The sequence below is a fragment of the Coregonus lavaretus genome (assembly GCF_964263955.1).
Source record: "Coregonus lavaretus genome assembly, chromosome: 11".
Lineage (NCBI taxonomy): Eukaryota > Metazoa > Chordata > Actinopteri > Salmoniformes > Salmonidae > Coregonus > Coregonus lavaretus.
Genome location: NC_139998.1, coordinates 14,406,228 through 14,424,533, shown reverse-complemented (window position 1 = coordinate 14,424,533; position 18,306 = coordinate 14,406,228). Strand labels below are relative to the sequence as shown.

Genomic DNA, 18,306 nt, shown 5'->3' with positions numbered 1-18,306 from the left:
GCCATGGTCTATCCCTGTGCACTTAACCATCGCCTCACGTGACATCGCCTAAGTAACCCTACTTTTGAGGTTAATGTAAGCTTTGTGCACTGCAACACCAATCACTGATGTGAGAAAAAAGAGCCAGGCATAATCTGAGACACCTCTCTTTGACTCACTGAGGGTCTTACTCCCTCCAGCACAGGCTGGAGTTATCAACTTTAAGTCACAACTTTAATCCATAGTGAAAACAGGGGCCTGGTGCTTTGACATGCATGGGCCTTCCGTATGTGAGTAGTAGTACGGTACCTAAAGCTGGAGCACTGGCACTCCTGCAGCGGTCTTCAGCCATAACACAAGCAGAAAGCCACGCAAAGCAAAAAAGAGGACAGGAGAAACAGTACAGCAGCAAACCAAGAGGAAGATTAGTACAGAGTGAGCGAGAATGCAGACGATAGCCACCCCATGCAAACCAACCACATTGTGAGAGAAGAGTGGAGCAGTACTGGAAAAAAAATGTATGCACTCACTAACTGTAAGTCGCTCTGGATAAGAGCGTCTGCTAAATGACTAAAATGTAAATGTAAATGTTACAACAAGCCATAGAAGTGTAGTTATTGATTTATAATATACAACCAAGGAAGGTTTTGTTGTTATTTGTTGTTTGCAACGTTCCAGTAGGCTGTTTGATAAAAACGACAAGGAGCAGTGTTTTAAGATGCGACTTACTTAGGTTAAACTCACTGTCCTCACTATCGTCAGGGGACAGCTGGTCTGGTGTAAAGTACTGCTCTCGATCCCCATTCATGTCAGGTCGAGATAGCTTCCCTGGTAGGGTCTGATATTTGTTCATTTCCATGTGCTGACTCTGTGGGGGAGGGTGGGCATGGTTACAGGCAAGTCACGAGTCTATTCAAAATGGAATTAAATGGCATCTGTTGACATTTGATTTCAGTTGAAATGCTGCTAAATTACAGAACAGAATTTGAGAATCAGATTTATATTTTGTCCTTTCATGACAATATCATTGTTAATTCGATTGGACTGCCATTGGAGTCAAAAGTGTTCATGAGACAACAGACAAAAGGCCAATTTCAAAAGCCTTAGGGGCATCTAGACTATGATCGCTACTACATTTGACAGTTTCAGCTGAACCCTTGGTTCTGTTCAGGTCAGATAGGATAAAGTCAGCTTGTGAGAGGTTAAGGGTTAGCGGTGGTGAGATCATGCAGTGGAAAATACCTCTGAAACCGGTTCAACTGGTTGACCCACCACTACATGCTACAGGAGGGGTGACCGTGCATGTAACGAAGAGAACACATACACTGTTAGTATAGTAATGTATTAACATTATCAACTCAACAACAAGAGTCTGAGAATACATGTATGTGTTTAGCTGTTTTTGTTAGGTTAACAGTCATCAGAAGCTAATTGGTTATGTATTGTTGTTAGAGCACGCATAACGTTTCTAATGTGTTTGGTCAATTACAAATGAAGCACATGCTGTATGTCTAAGATGGATATATTGTAATCTTAAAGTTAAATCAAAACACAGAAAATCCACTTTTGGAAAGCTCATATTCTGACCTAGCCATTAAAAAAGTATGGTCCACAGATCTAATTGAATCTGAACAACCCTTTAACTGGAACAGAATATGGAAAAATATGACCTTGGTATCCCGTAATCCGAACCATTAATTTATACATTTTAAGTTTGTTCACAGACTGTATTTAACACCAAATCCGGTAGGCCCATTTCTTCATATGATGTGGGAGTGCCTTGCAGTTAAATGCTTCTGGGGCAAAGTGACTAAATTCACTTAGAAGTGCATGCATGTAAATATTCAATGCTTTGCATCTATTATGTTACTTAACAATGATAGCTCCTTGAATCTCTCAATCAATCAGAGACGATTACTGCTTGCAGGCAGCACTGCCGCAAAAAAAGATAATGCTCTTAGACGGCAATCACCTCACTCTCTCCCAATTCGTGGATACAGTTACTATTTGAAGTTATAACATTATAATTATCGATAGCAAGACTGAATGGTGGTAGTTAAGGAACAATTGAGGCCTGCACAATTATACCTGACTCTGTACAGAATCATCTCAGCCCAACACATACAAATAATCAATCCATAAAGCCCAACACATACATACAAACAATATATACAGTGCATTTGGAAAAGTATTCAGACCCCTTGACTTTATCCACATTATGTTATGTTACAGCCTTAATCTAAAATTGATTAAATCGTTTTTTTCTCCTCATCAATCTACACACAATACCCCATAATGACAAAGCAAAAACTGGTTTTTAGAAATGTTTGCAAATGTATTACAAATAAAATCTGAAATAAAACATTTACATAAGTATATAGACCAGGGGTGTCAAACTCATTTTAGCTCAGGGGCCACATGGAGGAACATCTATTCCCAAGTGGGCCGGACCGGAAAAATCATGGTATATATAACTTAAAAACAACAACTTCAGATTGTTTTCTTTGTTTTAATACGATCAACATACAACATAAAGCTGGAGCCTGAGGACAGTGTGTCCAAAATAGTACAAGCACAACATCAATATTAATCATAAAACACGTCAAGTTTATTTGAAAATTCTAAAGAAAAAGAACACACAAACACACAATGCCTCAGTGATTAACAGAACTGTTTCACAGATCACAGAACTATATCAGGGTGTCATTTCTCAGGCAGAAATGTAGATACAAATAATGAAATCCTGTTCCCCAAACAAGTGCAAGAACCACAGAGTCAAGAATAGGTTAAATATACAAATAAAATAAAATCAATTAAAAACAATAGCACATCAACATAAAAACATATAAACATAAATCTGAAAGCGTTGCTCAAACTCCCGTAACAGTCCCGTTATTTTTATCTTTGAACCGCTTCATGTCTGCCACATGTTGGGTCGCGCACACATTTTTCAGACAGGGGAAGTGAGCTGCATCACCACCGGCAAGTTGCGTCTCCCACAATGACAGCTTCAACTTGAAAGAACGTATGCTGTCATAATACTGCGTGACAACTTTGTTGCGCCCTTGCAGCTGTTTGTTCAAGTTATTCAGGTGCTCTGTAACATCCACCATAAATGCAAGGTCCTGCATCCATTCTGCGGAATGAAATTCTAACACTGGTTTGCCCTTTTCTTCCATGAACTGTTCAATTTCTTCTCGTAAATCAAAGAAACGCCTCAGCACAGCACCTCGGCTTAACCATCTTACCTCAGTGTGGTATGGCAGGCCATAGATGTGGTCTTTCTCTCTGAGAAGGCTGTCAAACTGACGGTGATTCAGGCTTCTGGATCTGATGAAATTAACAGTTTGGATGACCACCTTCATGACGTTATCCATCTTTAATGACTTGCAACACAAAGCCTCCTGGTGCAAAATACAGTGAAAAGTCAAAAAATCACATCCTCCATTTACAGATTGCACTTTCTCTCTGAACTTTGTCACAACGCCTGCTTTTTTCCCGATCATTGAGGGCGCACCATCTGTAGCCAGGCTGACAGCGCGGGACCAGTCCACTCCGACCCTGTCCAGCGCGCCGACGAGTGCGGTAAAAATATCAGCTGCTGTCGTTGTATCTGTCATCGGCACCAACTCCACGAACTGATCGGTGACGGTCAATGTGTCATCAACTCCGCGGATGAAAATGGCCAGTTGTGCAACATCTGTAATGTCCGTGCTTTCATCAATTGCAACCGAAAACGCAATAAATGACTTTACTTTTTGCTTCAACTGGCTGTCCAAATCCACTGAAAGATCGGAAATCCTGTCTGCAACTGTGTTTCTTGTCAGGCTGATTTTGCAAAAGCCTGGTGCTTTTCAGGGCACACAATCTCTGCTGCCTTCATCATGCATGTTTTTACAAATTCACCCTCACTAAATGGTTTTAAAGCCACTGCGATTTCATTAGCAATGAGGTAGCTAGCTTTCACTGCAGCGTCTCTGATGTCTCGGCTGTGAGTAAACACAGACTGCTGTTTCTTCAGACCCGCCAACAGTTCATTCACCTTCTCTCATCTCCGCTGTCCTTGAAAGTTGTCATATTTGTCGGCATGAAGACTCACATAGTGGCGACGAAGGTTATATTCTTTCAGCACTGCAACATGCTGTGAACACACCAAACATACAGCTTTCCCATTCAATTCCGTGATTAAATAGGATGACCATTTTTCTTGGAACACTCTGCACTCTGCGTCCACTTTTCTCTTTTTTGACAGAGACATATTGGGGCAATGAGGGTGCCAAAGCACATAATGTTAAAAGTAGAAGCCGTAATAAATATCGCGGGCAAAACAAAGTAGCTCATTGGCTGCACGTGCTTGACCTACTTGCTCTGCCCCGGTATAAACAGTTTGCTTGCTTAACACAATTGCTATTGCGCCATCCAGTGGACGCAATTGGAACAGCAGTTTATTTTATTGAAAAATTGCAGCGCATTTTTATACTTTACAAAAATATTTTTTTATATATTTTTATTTTTTTCAAAATCATCTCGCGGGCCGGATTAAACCCGTTTGCGGGCCTGATCCGGCCCGCGGGCCGTATGTTTGACACCCCTGATATAGACCCTTTACTCAGTACTTTGTTGACGCTACAAGCTTGGCACACATGTATTTGGGGAGTTTCTCCCATTCTTCTCTGTAGATCCTCTCAAGCTCTGTCAGGTTGGATGGGGAGCGTTGCTGCACAGCTATTTTAAGGTCTCTCCAGAGATGTTAGATCGGGTTCAAGTCCGGGCTCTGGCTGGGCCACTCAAGGACATTCAGAGACTTGTCCCGAAGCCACTCCTGCGTTGTCTTGGCTGTGTGTTTAGGGTCATTCTCCTGTTGGAAGGTGAACCTTCACCCCAGTCTGAGGACCTGAGCGCTCTGGAGCAGGTTTTCATCAAGGATCTCTCTGTACTTTGCTCCGTTCATCTTTGTCTCGATCCTGACTAGTCTCCCAGTCCCTGCCGCTCAAAAAACATCCCCACAGCATGATGCTGCCACCACCATGCTTCACCGTAGGAATGGTGCCAGGTTTCCTCCAGATGTGATGCTTGGCATTCAGGCCAAAGAGTTCAATCTTGGTTTCATCAGACCAGAGAATCTTGTTTCTCATGGTCTGAGAGTCTTTAGGTGCCTTTTGTCAAACTCCAAGCGTGCTGTCACGTGCCTTTTACTGAGGAGTGGCTTCCGTCTGGCCACTCTACCATAAAGGCCTGACTGGTGGTGCTGCAGAAATGGTTGTCCTTCTGGAAGGTTCTCCCATCTCCACAGAGGAACTCTAGAGCTCTGTCAGAGTGACCATCGGGTTCTTGGTCACCTCCCTGACCTTCTCCCCCGATTGCTCAGTTTGGCTGGGTGGCCAGCTCTAGGAAGAGTCTTGGTGGTTCCAAACTTCTTCCATTTAAGAATGATGGAGGCCACTGTGTTCTTGGGAACCTTCATTGCTGCAGACATTTTTTGGTACCCTTCCCCAGATCTGTGCCTCGACACAATCCTGTCTCTGAGCTTTACGGACAATTCCTTCGACCTCATGGCTTGTTTTTTGCTCTGACATGCACTGTGAACTGTGGGACCTTATTTAGACAGGTGTGTGCCTTTCCAAATCATGTCCAATCAATTTAATTTACCACAGGTGGACTCCAATCAAGTTGTAGAAATATCTCAAGGATGATCAATGGAAACAGAATGCACCTGAGCTCAATTTTGAGTCTCATAGCAAAGGGTCTGAATACTTATGTAAATAAGGTATTTCTGTTTTTTATTTTTAATACATTTGCAAAAAGTTCTAAAAACCTGTTTTCGTTTTGTCATTATAGGGTATTGTGTGTAGATTGCTGAGTTTTTTTATTTTATTTAATCCATTTTTTAATTAGGCTGTAACGTAACAAAATGTGGAGAAAGGCAAGGGGTCTAAATACTTTCCGAAGGCACTGTGTATATATATATATACACATACACAGTTTATTAGGTACACCACCCCGTACACGAAAATGGTTCGCTCCTACAGACAGTGAGTCATGAGGCCGTGGCTTGCTAAATAAAGCGGGCAGACAGGCATCGAGGCATTAAGTTACTGTTTGCTTGAATGTTGGAATGGGCAAAACAAGTGATCTAATCGACTTTGAGCATGATATGATCGTCGGTGCCAAGCGCGCTGGTTCCAATATCTCAGAAACGTCTGTCCTCCTGGGCTTTTCACCGAGAATGATACGACAAACAAAAAACATCCAGTCAGCGGCAGTCCTGTGGGCGAAAAAAGCTTTTTGATGAGAGGTCGAAGGAGAAAGGCAGGAATCATGCAAGCTAACAGACGGGCCAAAAACAGGCAAATAGCGGCGCAGTACAACAGTGGTGTGTAGAACGGCATCTCGGAATGCACAACTCGTCGGTCCTTGTCACGCGATCACCAACACTGGACAATTGAGGAGTGGAAAAATATTGCCTGTTCCGACAAATCCCAGTTCCTGTTGTGTCATGCATTGGCAGTGTCAGGATTTGGCATAAGCAGCATGAGTCCATGGCCCCATCCTGCCTGGTGTCAACGGGACAGGCTGGTGGCGGTGGTGTAATGGCATGGGGAAGGTTTTCCTGGCACACGTTAGGTCCCTTGATACTACTTGAGAAATGTTTCCATGACCCGAAGAATTCAAGCTATTTTGGAGGCAAAGGGGGTTCCGACCCAGTACTAGATGGGTGTACCTAATAAATTTGCCATTGAATGTATCCAGTGCCTTCAGAAAGTATACACACACCTTTTTCCACATTTTGTTGTGTTACAGCCTGAATTTAAAATTGATTAAATTGAGATATTGTGTCACTGGCCTACACACAATACCCCATAATGTCAAAGTAGAATGATGTTTTTAGAAATGTTTACAAATTAATTAATGATGAAAAGCTGAAATGTCTTGAGTAAATAAGTATTCAACCCCTTTGTTATGGTAAGCCTAAATACGTTCAGGAGTAAAAACTTGCTTAAAAGTCACATAATAAGTTGCATGGCCTCACTCTGTGTGCAATAAGTGTTTAACATCTCTGTACCCCACACATACAATTATCTGTAAGGTCCCTCAGCCGAGCAGTTAATTAATTAATAACACTTTGGATGGTGTATCAATACACCCAGTCACTACAAAGATACAGACATCCTTCCTAACTCAGTTGCCGAAGAGGAAGGAAACCGCTCAGGGATTTCACCATGAGGCCAATGGTGACTTTAAAACAGTTATAGAGTTTAATGGCTGTGATAGGAGAAAACTGAGGATGGATCAGTAACATTGTAGTTACTCCACAATACTATCCTCTATGACAGAGTGAAAAGAAGGTAGCCTGTACAGAATTAAAATATTCCAAAACATCCATCGTGTAAGGCACTAAAGTAAAACTGCAAAACATTTGGCAAATAAATGACCTTTATGTCCTGAATACAAAGCATTATGTTTGGGGCAAATCTAAAACAACACATCACCGAGTACCACTCTTCATATTTTTAAGCATGGTGGTGGCTTCAGCATGTAATGGGTATGCTTGTCATCGGCAAGGACTAGGGAGTTTTTTAGGATAAAAAGAAATGCAATAGAGCTATGCACAGGCAAAATCCTAGAGGAAAACCTGGTTCAGTCTGCTTTCCAACAGACACTGGGAGATACATTCACTTTTCAGCATATACACTGGAGTTGCTTACCAAGACGACATTGAATGTTCCTGAGAGGCCTAGTTGAAGAATTTTAAAAATAATGATGTGCAAATCCAGGTGTGAAAAGCTCAGAGACTTACCCAGAAAAACTCACAGCTGTAATCGCAGCCAAAAGTGATTCTAACATGTATTGACTCAGGGGTGTGAATACTTATGTAAATGACATATTTATGTATTTCATTTTCAATACATTTGGAAAAACTTCTAAAAACATGTTTTCACTCTATCATTATGGGGTATTGTGTGTAGATGGTTAAGAAAACAAATCTATTTAATGCATTTTGAATTCAGGCTGTAACACAACAAAATGTGGAATAAGTCAAGGGGTATCAATACTTTCTGAAGGCAATGTGTATATATATATATATATATATATATATATATATATATATATATATATATATATATATATATATATATATATATATATAAATAAGCATATACACTGGGGGGGATGGGAAGTTGGGGGTGGTGGCCCACTTCTTTTTTGTTTTCTTTTCCTGTTTATACTGAATGTATTATTACTTAAACTCTTATGTATTTCTTATTGTTGTTTTTCTTTTGAGTACTACAGGTACATGTTTTATAAAGTAATACATTTAAATGAATAATGTACCTGTAACCCCCCCATCAAAAAATAACAAAACAAATAAAAACTTGGTCAAAAAAATATATAAAATAAACACAGCAAAATCTTGAAACCTTTGGTAACGATCCGCTTTGTAACTCCTCCAGGCTACTTGAAAGCATCCGTGGTTGGGACCTATTGAGAAAAACAAAATTGAAACCAAACTAGCACTACAACACTATAGTATTTCAAGTTGGGTTAAGGGTTGGCCTCTCCACAGTAGATTTATGAGTTGGCAGTGGTTGGCAGCAGTCTGTGGTCTTTGGGATGCCCTACCTCCCGGAGGGGATTGTGGGTAATGTGATGTGACAGGCTGGGCTCTACAGGAGAGGGGGGCTGTGGGGGCTGTTTGTGCCAGGCGGGGACATCGCAGTGACAGGGTCACTCACAGCCACTTTAGTGGGCCCCTAATTAAAGACAACCAAAACAAATAGCGGGCCTGGCTGTCACACCCATACAGCCTCAGCTCTACTTGCCATTTTCCGTTGTAGAAGCAGCCAGCGTCACTCTGGGAGACCATCACCATCGACGTCTCCAGGGAGGTCTGGATACTGCGGCAGCTGGGACACAGGGACAGGTCCAATAGAACACAGCAAACATGAGGGAGCACGGCTGGGGCACAAGGGGTGTGTGTGTGTGTGTTTGTGAGAGCGAGTGTGCTTGCAAGTGTGTGGGTGTACAGGGGCACAAGGGCCTTTTATTCACGTTCGGTCAACCTCTCCCAAGGACATCTAATTTCAACAACAACAATACAAGCCCATTGGGGAATTCTTCCTCCATGTGTGTGCAATCATTGGTTGTCAGCTGGCTTGTTTGTTTACCTGGAGTCCAGCTCTTTCTGGAAGGACGAGGGAGACACTAACAGGGGAGAGGATCCTCTAGAAGACATCTGGGTAGGGCGATATCACACAGACACACTTTAGAGCAAGAGTTTATACACTTTGAATATGCACACTAAATAGTCTGCTAATACACCGGCATGGTATGTGAGAGTAGAGGCATGGAGTATATTACTATTCAGAGCGTTAGTACTATTCAATGAACATATGTATGAGTGGGTGAGTACTTGAGAAATGCAGGGTTGTAGTTGTACTGTGTTGTGGTCCATAGAGGAGGAGCAGACAGAGCTCTCTTACCTCTGACCGGATGATGTCTGAATGAGCTTTATGGGTGAGAGCCCTCATCTTCAGACTCCAACTCAGTTCCTCCTCACTGCTCCCAACCAGGAGCTTCTCACTGGACACTAAACACACACAAACATTCAGAATTTATTCAATGCATACTATCTTCAACATTCTTGGAACTATTTGTTTGAAAAATACAAGCTCTCAGCTTGAGTATATGAAATCAGTGAGTGTGTATCACCTCTGAGTAAGTGTGTATAAAAGCAGTGAGTGTGTATTATCTCTGGGAGGGAGTGTTTATAAGCAGTGAGTGTATTACCTTGAGTGAGGGCCATCACCTCCTTCATCTTCCTGTACTGGTCAAGGAGAACAGTCAGCTCCTCTATGTGACGGTCCTGACACAAATAGAGAGGACTTTAATAACATACCTTCACTTTGTACAACTTCAAGAAATTAGAATATGACACATTTACTTACTTTCTCATAATTTGTTGCTAACAAAGTCTCCATCCCCATTTTCAACCTTTGGAATTCTTGGTCTGAAAACAGAAAATAAAATGTATTTTTGTAAATCATGAGAGTAATTATGTTTCAATATCAACTGTTCATAACTCCTGGGGTTAAAGCAAAAACAAATCCCATGACTGAAACTTAAGTCGATCTCAGATCGATTGTCTGCGGGGCCAAGTTAACCTTTCATGTAAAGCAGTAATGACCATCATGCTTTTAGGGAAAGAAGATCATTTTGTACATGTAGAGTGCATTCGGAAATCATTCAGACCGCATTACATTTTCCACATTTGTTACGTTACAGCCTTATTCTAAAATTGATTAAATAGTTTTTTTCCTCATCAACTTGATTGGAGTCCACCTGTGGTAAATTCAATTGATTGGATATGATTTGGAAAGGCACACACCTGTCTATATAAGGTCCCACAGTTCACATTGCATGTCAGAGCAAAAACCAAGCCATGAGGTCAAAGGAATTGTCCGTCGAGTTCCGAGACAGGATTGTGTCGAGGTACAATTCTGGGGAAGGGTACCAAAACATTTCTGCAGCATTGAAGGTCCCCAAGAACACAGTGGCCTCCATCAATCTTAAATGGAAGAAGTTTGGAACCACCAAGACTCTTCCTAGAGCTGTCCACCCGACCAAACTGAGCAATCGGGGGAGAAGGGCCTTGGTCATAGAGGTGACCAAGAACCTGATTGTCACTCTGACAGAGCTCCAGAGTTCCTCTGTGGAGATGGGAGAACCTTCCAGAAGGAAAACCATCGCTGCAGCACTCTACCAATCAGGCCTTTATGGTAGAGTGGCCAGATGGAAGCCACTCCTCAGTAAAGGGCACATGACAGCCCGCTTGGAGTTTGCCAAAAGGCACCTAAAGACTCTCAGACCATGAGAAACAAGATTCTCTGGTCTGATGAAACCAAGATTTAACTCTTTGGCCTGAATGCCAAGCATCACGTCTGGAGGAAACCTGGCACCATCCCTACGGTGAAGCATGGTGGTGGCAGCATCATGCTGTGGGGATGTTTTTCAGCAGCAGGGACAGGGAGACTATTCAGGATCAAGGGAAAGATGAACGGAGCAAAGTACAGAGAGATCCTTAATGAAAACCTGCTCCAGAGCGCTCAGGACCTCAAACTGGGACGAAGGTTCACCTTCCAACAGGACAACGACCCTAAGCACACAGCCAATACAACGCAGGAGTGGCTTCAGGACAAGTCTCTGAATGTCCTTGAGTGGCACAGCCAGAGCCCGGACTTGAACACAATCGAACATCTCTGGAGAGACCTTAAAATAGCTGTGCAGCAACGCTCCACATCCAACCTGACAGAGCTTGAGAGGATCTGCAGAGAAGAATGGGAGAAACTCCCCAAATACAGGTGTGCCAAGCTTGTAGCGTCATACCCAAGAAGACTCAAGGCTGTAATCGCTGCCAAAGGTGCTTCAACAAAGTACTGAGTAAAGGGTCTGAATACTTATATAAATGTGATATTTCCGTTTTTTATTTGCAATACATTTGCAAACATTTCTAAAAACCAGTTTTTGCTTTGACATTATGGGGTATTGTGTGTAGATTGATGAGGGGAAAAAACAAATGTAATCATTTTAGAACAAGGCTGTAATGTAACAAAATGTTGAAAAAGTCAAGGGGTCTGAATACTTTCCGAATGCACTGTATTAAACTGAGAGTTTGACAAATTCCAGTTCCCTTTTTTAGGGGGTTCGGTGTCCTCCCCGGGAAAGGACATTCTACTCCAAAATGAATAAAATGCTGACACCATCTAAAATATATTTTCCACCTCCAGAAATGAGCCCAATAACATATTGGTAAAAATGGTTACATTGTTGTTGCGCAATTTTAGGAGTAGAGAAATAAACATGGTAGCAATGCAAAGCTGGGATCCCCTCTTTTTTTTAACAAAGGCCAAAACTGCTTTCAAAAGTGTTTTTCCGCGCGATTGCATTAAGAATTGTTCTGCATTGACTGCTTGTCAGAGTACGTTTCCCTCCCTATGGTTCTCGCAACTTGAATGTGCCTTGAGAGGAATATTTATCTCACATAGAACACACTACAACAAGCCGACTAAGTAAATAGGTAAACTATTCTACTATGGGGTGGTCTGATTTTGTTTTAATAATAACATTACAGGGCAAAAATAGTCGCACTGGAAAGTTCCATCAGTAGGCTGTTTGAGTTGCGTGCTGCGGTGGTATGTATTATTTTAATTCACTTCATCTGATCGTTGTGTCAGCAACAATCATGTATGTCAGTTCAGTGCACACAGCGTAACAGATAAAATAAAATATTTGAGGATATTTTTCGTAGAACAGACATGCTTCTCTATTAGGCCATGTCATCTCCAATGTTCTCATGGGCGTGGGTGTGAGGATGAATTGTCAGAGCTTCCCTCCCCCCTCCCCTCCCCCTTCTGCCCCTCCCCCTTCTCCCCTCTGCAGCTGCTGAGGCTGATGGAATGGGTGTGACAGACATGACAGCATGCCAGTGTGGATTAGACAGCACAACAGAGAGGCAGTGACGGCGGAGCAGCATTGCACCAGGGCCACAACTACAGGAGCTTAGAGACTAGAGACTTACATTTGTCTGTCAGCTGTCTCCTATACACCTCCTCTACAGCAGGGGGCAGCATAGAGTAAAGAGACAACAGTGGAGGGGGTAGAGAGAGGGCATTTGATAGGTATTGTATTATCTGAATGAGGCACCACATCTGACGTCACACATGCAGATGACTAGCTGGATCAAATTAGCTTGGTCAAATTCAAACTCGAAATATGTATCATTAGTTCGTATTATCAAATGTCAAAGTTCAAACTTGCCCCCTGCCCTGACAGTAGAATATGCATTAGTGGATGGTATTTAGTATGTGGTGGACACCTGAAATCCTGACACTATGAGTTAAAATGGCCAGTCTCTGGTATTACTGATGATGTATGTTTGACAGGTAAAGTTACCTCTCTCTGGGTTCTCATTGGTCATTGAGCCTCTGGAGACTAACTGGCTCTGTAGGCCCTCGATCTCAGAGTCTTTGGAAGCCAGTATCTGCTGTAGGTCTGCTATCTCCGTCTGTAGAGAGAGGTTCACGGTCAATGGAGTGATACAAGTCAATACTCCATGTTTAAAACCACATTATGACATTAGGTCTCAGACAGATATAGGTACAAGGTGGCAATACAATTACAGTGGCTTGCGAAAGTATTCACCCCCCTTGGAATTTTTGCTATTTTGTTGCCTTACAACCTAGAATTAAAATTGATTTTTTGGGGGTTTGTATAATTTGATTTACCCAACATGCCTACCACTTTGAAGATGCAAAATACTTTTTTTGGTGAAACAAACAAGTAATAAGACAAAACAACAGAAAACTTGAGCGTGCATAACTGTTCACCCCCACACCCCCAAAGTTTGTAGAGCCACCTTTTGCAGCAATTACAGCTGCAAGTATCTTGGGGTATGTCTCTATAAACTTGGCACATCTAGCCACTGGGATTTTTGCCCATTCTTCAAGGCAAAACTGCTCCAGCTCCTTCAAGTTGGATTAGTTCCGCTGGTGTACAGCACTCTTTAAGTCATACCACAGATTCTCAATTGGATTGAGGTCTGGGCTTTGACTAGGCCATTCCAAGACATTTAAATGTTTCCCCTTAAACCACTCGAGTGTTGCTTTAGCAGTATGCTTAGGGGCATTGTCCTGCTGGAAGGCAAACCTCCGTCCCAGTCTCAAATCTCTGGAAGACTGAAGCAGGTTTCCCTGAAGAATTTCCCTGTATTTAGCGCCATCCATCATTCCTTCAATTCTGACCAGTTTCCCAGTCACTACCGATGAAAAACATACCCACAGCATGATGCTGCCACCACCATGCTTCACTGTGGGGATGGTGTTCTCGGGGTGATGAGAGGTGTTAGGTTTGCGCCAGACATAGCGTTTTCCTTGATGGCCAAAAAGCTCAATTTTAGTCTCATCTGACCAGAGTACCTTCTTCCATATGTTTGGGGAGTCTCCAAAATGCCTTTTGGCAAACACCAAACGTGTTTGCTTATTTTTTTCTTTAAGCAATGGCTTTTTTCTGGCCACTCTTCCTTAAAGCCCAGCTCTGTGGAGTGTATAGCTTAAAGTGGTCCTATGGACAGATACTCCAATCTCCGCTATGGAGCTTTGCAGCTCCTTCAGGGTTATCTTTTGTCTCTTTGTTGCCTCTCTGATTAATGCCCTCCTTGTCTGGTCCGTGAGTTTTGGTGGGCGGCCCTCTCTTGGCAGGTTTTCTGTGGTGCCATATTCTTTCCATTTTTTAATAATGGAGTTAATGGTGCTCCATGGGATGTTCAAAGTTTCTGATATTTTTTTATAACCCAACCTTGATCTGTACTTCTCCATAACTTTGTCCCTGACCTGTTTGGAGAGCTCCTTGGTCTTCATGGTGCCGCTTGCTTGGTGGTGCCCCTTGCTCAGTGGTGTTGCAGACTCTGGGGCCTTTCAGAACAGGTGTATAAATACTGAGATCATGTGACAGATCATGTGACACTTAGAGTGCACACAGATGGACTTTATTTAACTAATTATGTGACTTCTGAAGGTAATTGGTTGCACCAGATCTTATTTAGGGGCTTTATAGCAAAGGGGGTGAATACATATGCACGCACTACTTTTCCGTTATTTATTTTTTAGAATTGTTTGAAACAAGTTATTTTTTTCATTTCACCACCAATTTGGACTATTTTGTGTATGTCCATTACATGAAATCCATCCAAATCAATTTGTAATGCAACAAAATAGGAAAAACGCCAAAGGGGATGAATACTTTTGTAAGGCACCGTATGTCTTCCTCAAGGAGGAAAAGCATGAGAGGGGTGTGGTTAGGCCTGTGGCGGTCACGAAATTTCATCAGCCGGTGATTGCCAAGAAATTAAATCAAATCAAATCAAATTTTATTTGTCACATACACAGATGTTATAGCGGGTGTAGCGAAATGCTTGTGTTTCTAGCTACGACAGTGCAGTAATATCTAACAAGTAATATCTAACAATTTCACAACATATACCCAATACACACAAAACTAGTAAGGAATGGAATTTAAGAATATATACATACAGTGGGGAGAACAAGTATTTGATACACTTCCGATTTTGCAGGTTTTCCTACTTACAAAGCATGTAGAGGTCTGTAATTTCTATCATAGGTACACTTCAACTGTGAGAGACGGAATCCAGAAAATCACATTGTATGATTTTTAAGTAATTTTGCATTTTATTGCATGACATAAGTATTTGATACATCAGAAAAGCAGAACATAATATTTGGTACAGAAACCTTTGTTTGCAATTACAGAGATCATACGTTTCCTGTAGGTCTTGACCAGGTTTGCACACACTGCAGCAGGGATTTTGGCCCACTCCTCCATACAGACCTTCTCCAGATCCTTCAGGTTTCGGGGCTGTCGCTGGGCAATACGGACTTTCATCTCTCTCCAAAGATGTTCTATTAGGTTCAGGTCTGGAGACTGGCTAGGCCACTCCAGGACCTTGAGATGCTTCTTACGGAGCCACTCCTTAGTTGCCCTGGCTGTGTGTTTCGGGTCGTTGTCATGCTGGAAGACCCAGTCATGACCCATCTTCAATGCTCTTACTGAGGGAAGGAGGTTGTTGGCCAAGATCTCGCGATACATGGCCCCATCCATCCTCCCCTCAATACGGTGCAGCCGTCCTGTCCCCTTTGCAGAAAAGCATCCCCAAAGAATGATGTTTCCACCTCCATGCTTCACGGTTGGGATGGTGTTCTTGGGGTTGTACTCATCCTTCTTCTTCCTCCAAACACGGCGAGTGGAGTTTAGACCAAAAAGCTCAATTTTTGTCTCATCAGACCACATGACCTTCTCCCATTCCTCCTCTGGATCATCCAGATGGTCATTGGCAAACTTCAGACGGGCCTGGACATGCGCTGGCTTGAGCAGGGGGACCTTGCGTGTGCTGCAGGATTTTAATCCATGACGGTGTAGTGTGTTACTAATGGCTTTATTTGAGACTGTGGTCCCAGTTCTCTTCAGGTCATTAACCAGGTCCTGCTGTGTAGTTCTGGGCTGATCCCTCACCTTCCTCATGATCATTGATGCCCCACGAGGTGAGATCTTGCATGGAGCCCCAGACCGAGGGTGATTGACCGTCATCTTGAACTTCTTCCATTTTCTAATAATTGCGCCAACAGTTGTTGCCTTCTCACCAAGCTGCTTGCCTATTGTCCTGTAGCCCATCCCATCCTTGTGCAGGTCTACAATTGTATCCCTGATGTCCTTACACAGCTCTCTGGTCTTGGCCATTGTGGAGAGGTTGGAGTCTGTTTGATTGAGTGTGTGGACAGGTGTCTTTTATACAGGTAACGAGTTCAAACAGGTGCAGTTAATACAGGTAATGAGTGGAGAACAGGAGGACTTCTTAAAGAAAAACTAACAGGTGTGTGAGAGCCGGAATTGTTACTGGTTGGTAGGTGATCATATACTTATGTCATGCAATAAAATGCAAATTAATTACTTAAAAATCATACAATGTGATTTTCTGGATTTTTGTTTTAGATTCCGTGTCTCACAGTTGAAGTGTACATATGATAAAAATTACAGACCTCTACATGCTTTGTAAGTAGGAAAAACTGCAAAATCGGCAGTGTATCAAATACTTGTTCTCCCCACTGTATATGGACAAGCAATGACAGAGCGGCATGGACTAAGATACAGTAGAATATTATAGAATAGAATGCAGTATATACATATGAGAAGACATATGTAAACATTATTAAAGTGACTAGTGTTCCATTTCTTAAAGTGGCCAGTGATTTCAATAGGCAGCAGCAGCCTCTAATGTGCTAGTGATGGCTATTTAACAGTCTGATGGCCTTGAGATAGAAGCTGTCTTTCATTCTCTCGGTCCCAGCTTTGATGCACCTGTACTGACCTCGCCTTCTGGATGATAGCGGGGTGAACAAGCAGTGGCTCGGGTGGTTGATGTCCTTGATCTTTTTGGCCTTCCTGTGACATTGGGTGCTGTATGTGTCTTGGAGGGCGGGTAGTTTGCCCCCGGTAATGAGTTCGGAAGACCACACCACTCTCTGGAGAGCCCTGCGGTTGTGGGCGGTGCAGTTGCCGCACCAGGCGGTGATACAGCCCGACAGGATGCTCTCAATTGTGCATATGTAAAAGTTTGTGAGGGTTTTAGGTGCCAAGCCGAATTTCTTCAGCCTCCTGAGGTTGAAGAGGCTCTGTTGCGCCTTCTTCACCACACTGTCTGCGTGGGTGGACCATTTCAGTTTGTCGGTGATGTGTACGCCAAGGAACTTGAAGCTTTCCACCTTCTGCTGTTTCCTGGGGGGGGGGGGGGGGGGGGGGTGCACCCTCTGCTGTTTCCTGAAGTCCACGATCATCTCCTTTGTTTGGTTGATATTGAGTGAGAGGTTATTTTTCTGGCACCACACTCCCAGAGCCCTCACCTCCTCGTCATTGTTGGTAATCAAGCCTACTACCCCAGTGTTGAGCATCAGCGAAGTGGAGATGTTGTTTCCTACCTTCACCACCTGGGGGCGGCCCGTTGGGAAGTCCAGGACCCAGTTGCACAGGGCAGGGTTCAGACCCAGGGCCTCGAGCTTAATGATGAGCTTGGAGGGTACTATGGTGTTGAATGCTGAGCTATAGTCAATTAACAGTATTCTTACAGTGGGGGAAAAAAGTATTTAGTCAGCCACCAATTGTGCAAGTTCTCCCACTTAAAAAGATGAGAAAGGCCTGTAATTTTCATCATAGGTACACGTCAACTATGACAGACAAAATGAGAAAAATAAATAAAAAAAATCACATTGTAGGATTTGTAATGAATTAATTTGCAAATTATGGTGGAAAATAAGTATTTGGTTAATAACAAAAGTTTCTCAATACTTTGTTATATACCCTTTGTTGGCAATGACACAGGTCAAACGTTTTCTGTAAGTCTTCACAAGGTTTTCACACACTTTTGCTGGTATTTTGGCCCATTCCTCCATGCAGATCTCCTCTAGAGCAGTGATGTTTTGGGGCTGTCGCTGGGCAACACGTACTTTCAACTCCCTCCAAAGATTTTCTATGGGGTTAAGATCTGGAGACTGGCTAGGCCACTCCAGGACCTTGAAATGCTTCTTACGAAGCCACTCCTTCGTTGCCCGGGTGGTGTGTTTGGGATCATTGTCATGCTGAAAGACCCAGCCACGTTTCATCTTCAATGCCCTTGCTGATGGAAGGAGGTTTTCACTCAAAATCTCACGATACATGGCCCCATTCATTCTTTACTTTACACGGATCAGTCGTCCTGGTCCCTTT

The 18,306-nt window shown here is 42.8% G+C and overlaps 1 protein-coding gene across 1 annotated transcript in view; it reads right to left on the bottom strand.

The window, feature by feature from the left end:
• LOC311137274 (liprin-beta-2-like) overlaps positions 1-18,306 on the bottom strand; it is a gene marked incomplete at its 5' end in the record, with an annotated part of 96,510 nt that overhangs the window by 7,466 nt on the left and 70,738 nt on the right. Inside the window, 9 exons of the mRNA XM_084171674.1 lie at positions 709-847; positions 1,222-1,260; positions 8,400-8,460; positions 8,802-8,885; positions 9,147-9,214; positions 9,462-9,568; positions 9,769-9,844; positions 9,927-9,988; positions 12,931-13,042. Coding sequence (XP_084027800.1) covers positions 709-847; positions 1,222-1,260; positions 8,400-8,460; positions 8,802-8,885; positions 9,147-9,214; positions 9,462-9,568; positions 9,769-9,844; positions 9,927-9,988; positions 12,931-13,042 — 748 coding nt within the window. The remainder of the gene's footprint in view (positions 1-708; positions 848-1,221; positions 1,261-8,399; positions 8,461-8,801; positions 8,886-9,146; positions 9,215-9,461; positions 9,569-9,768; positions 9,845-9,926; positions 9,989-12,930; positions 13,043-18,306) is intronic.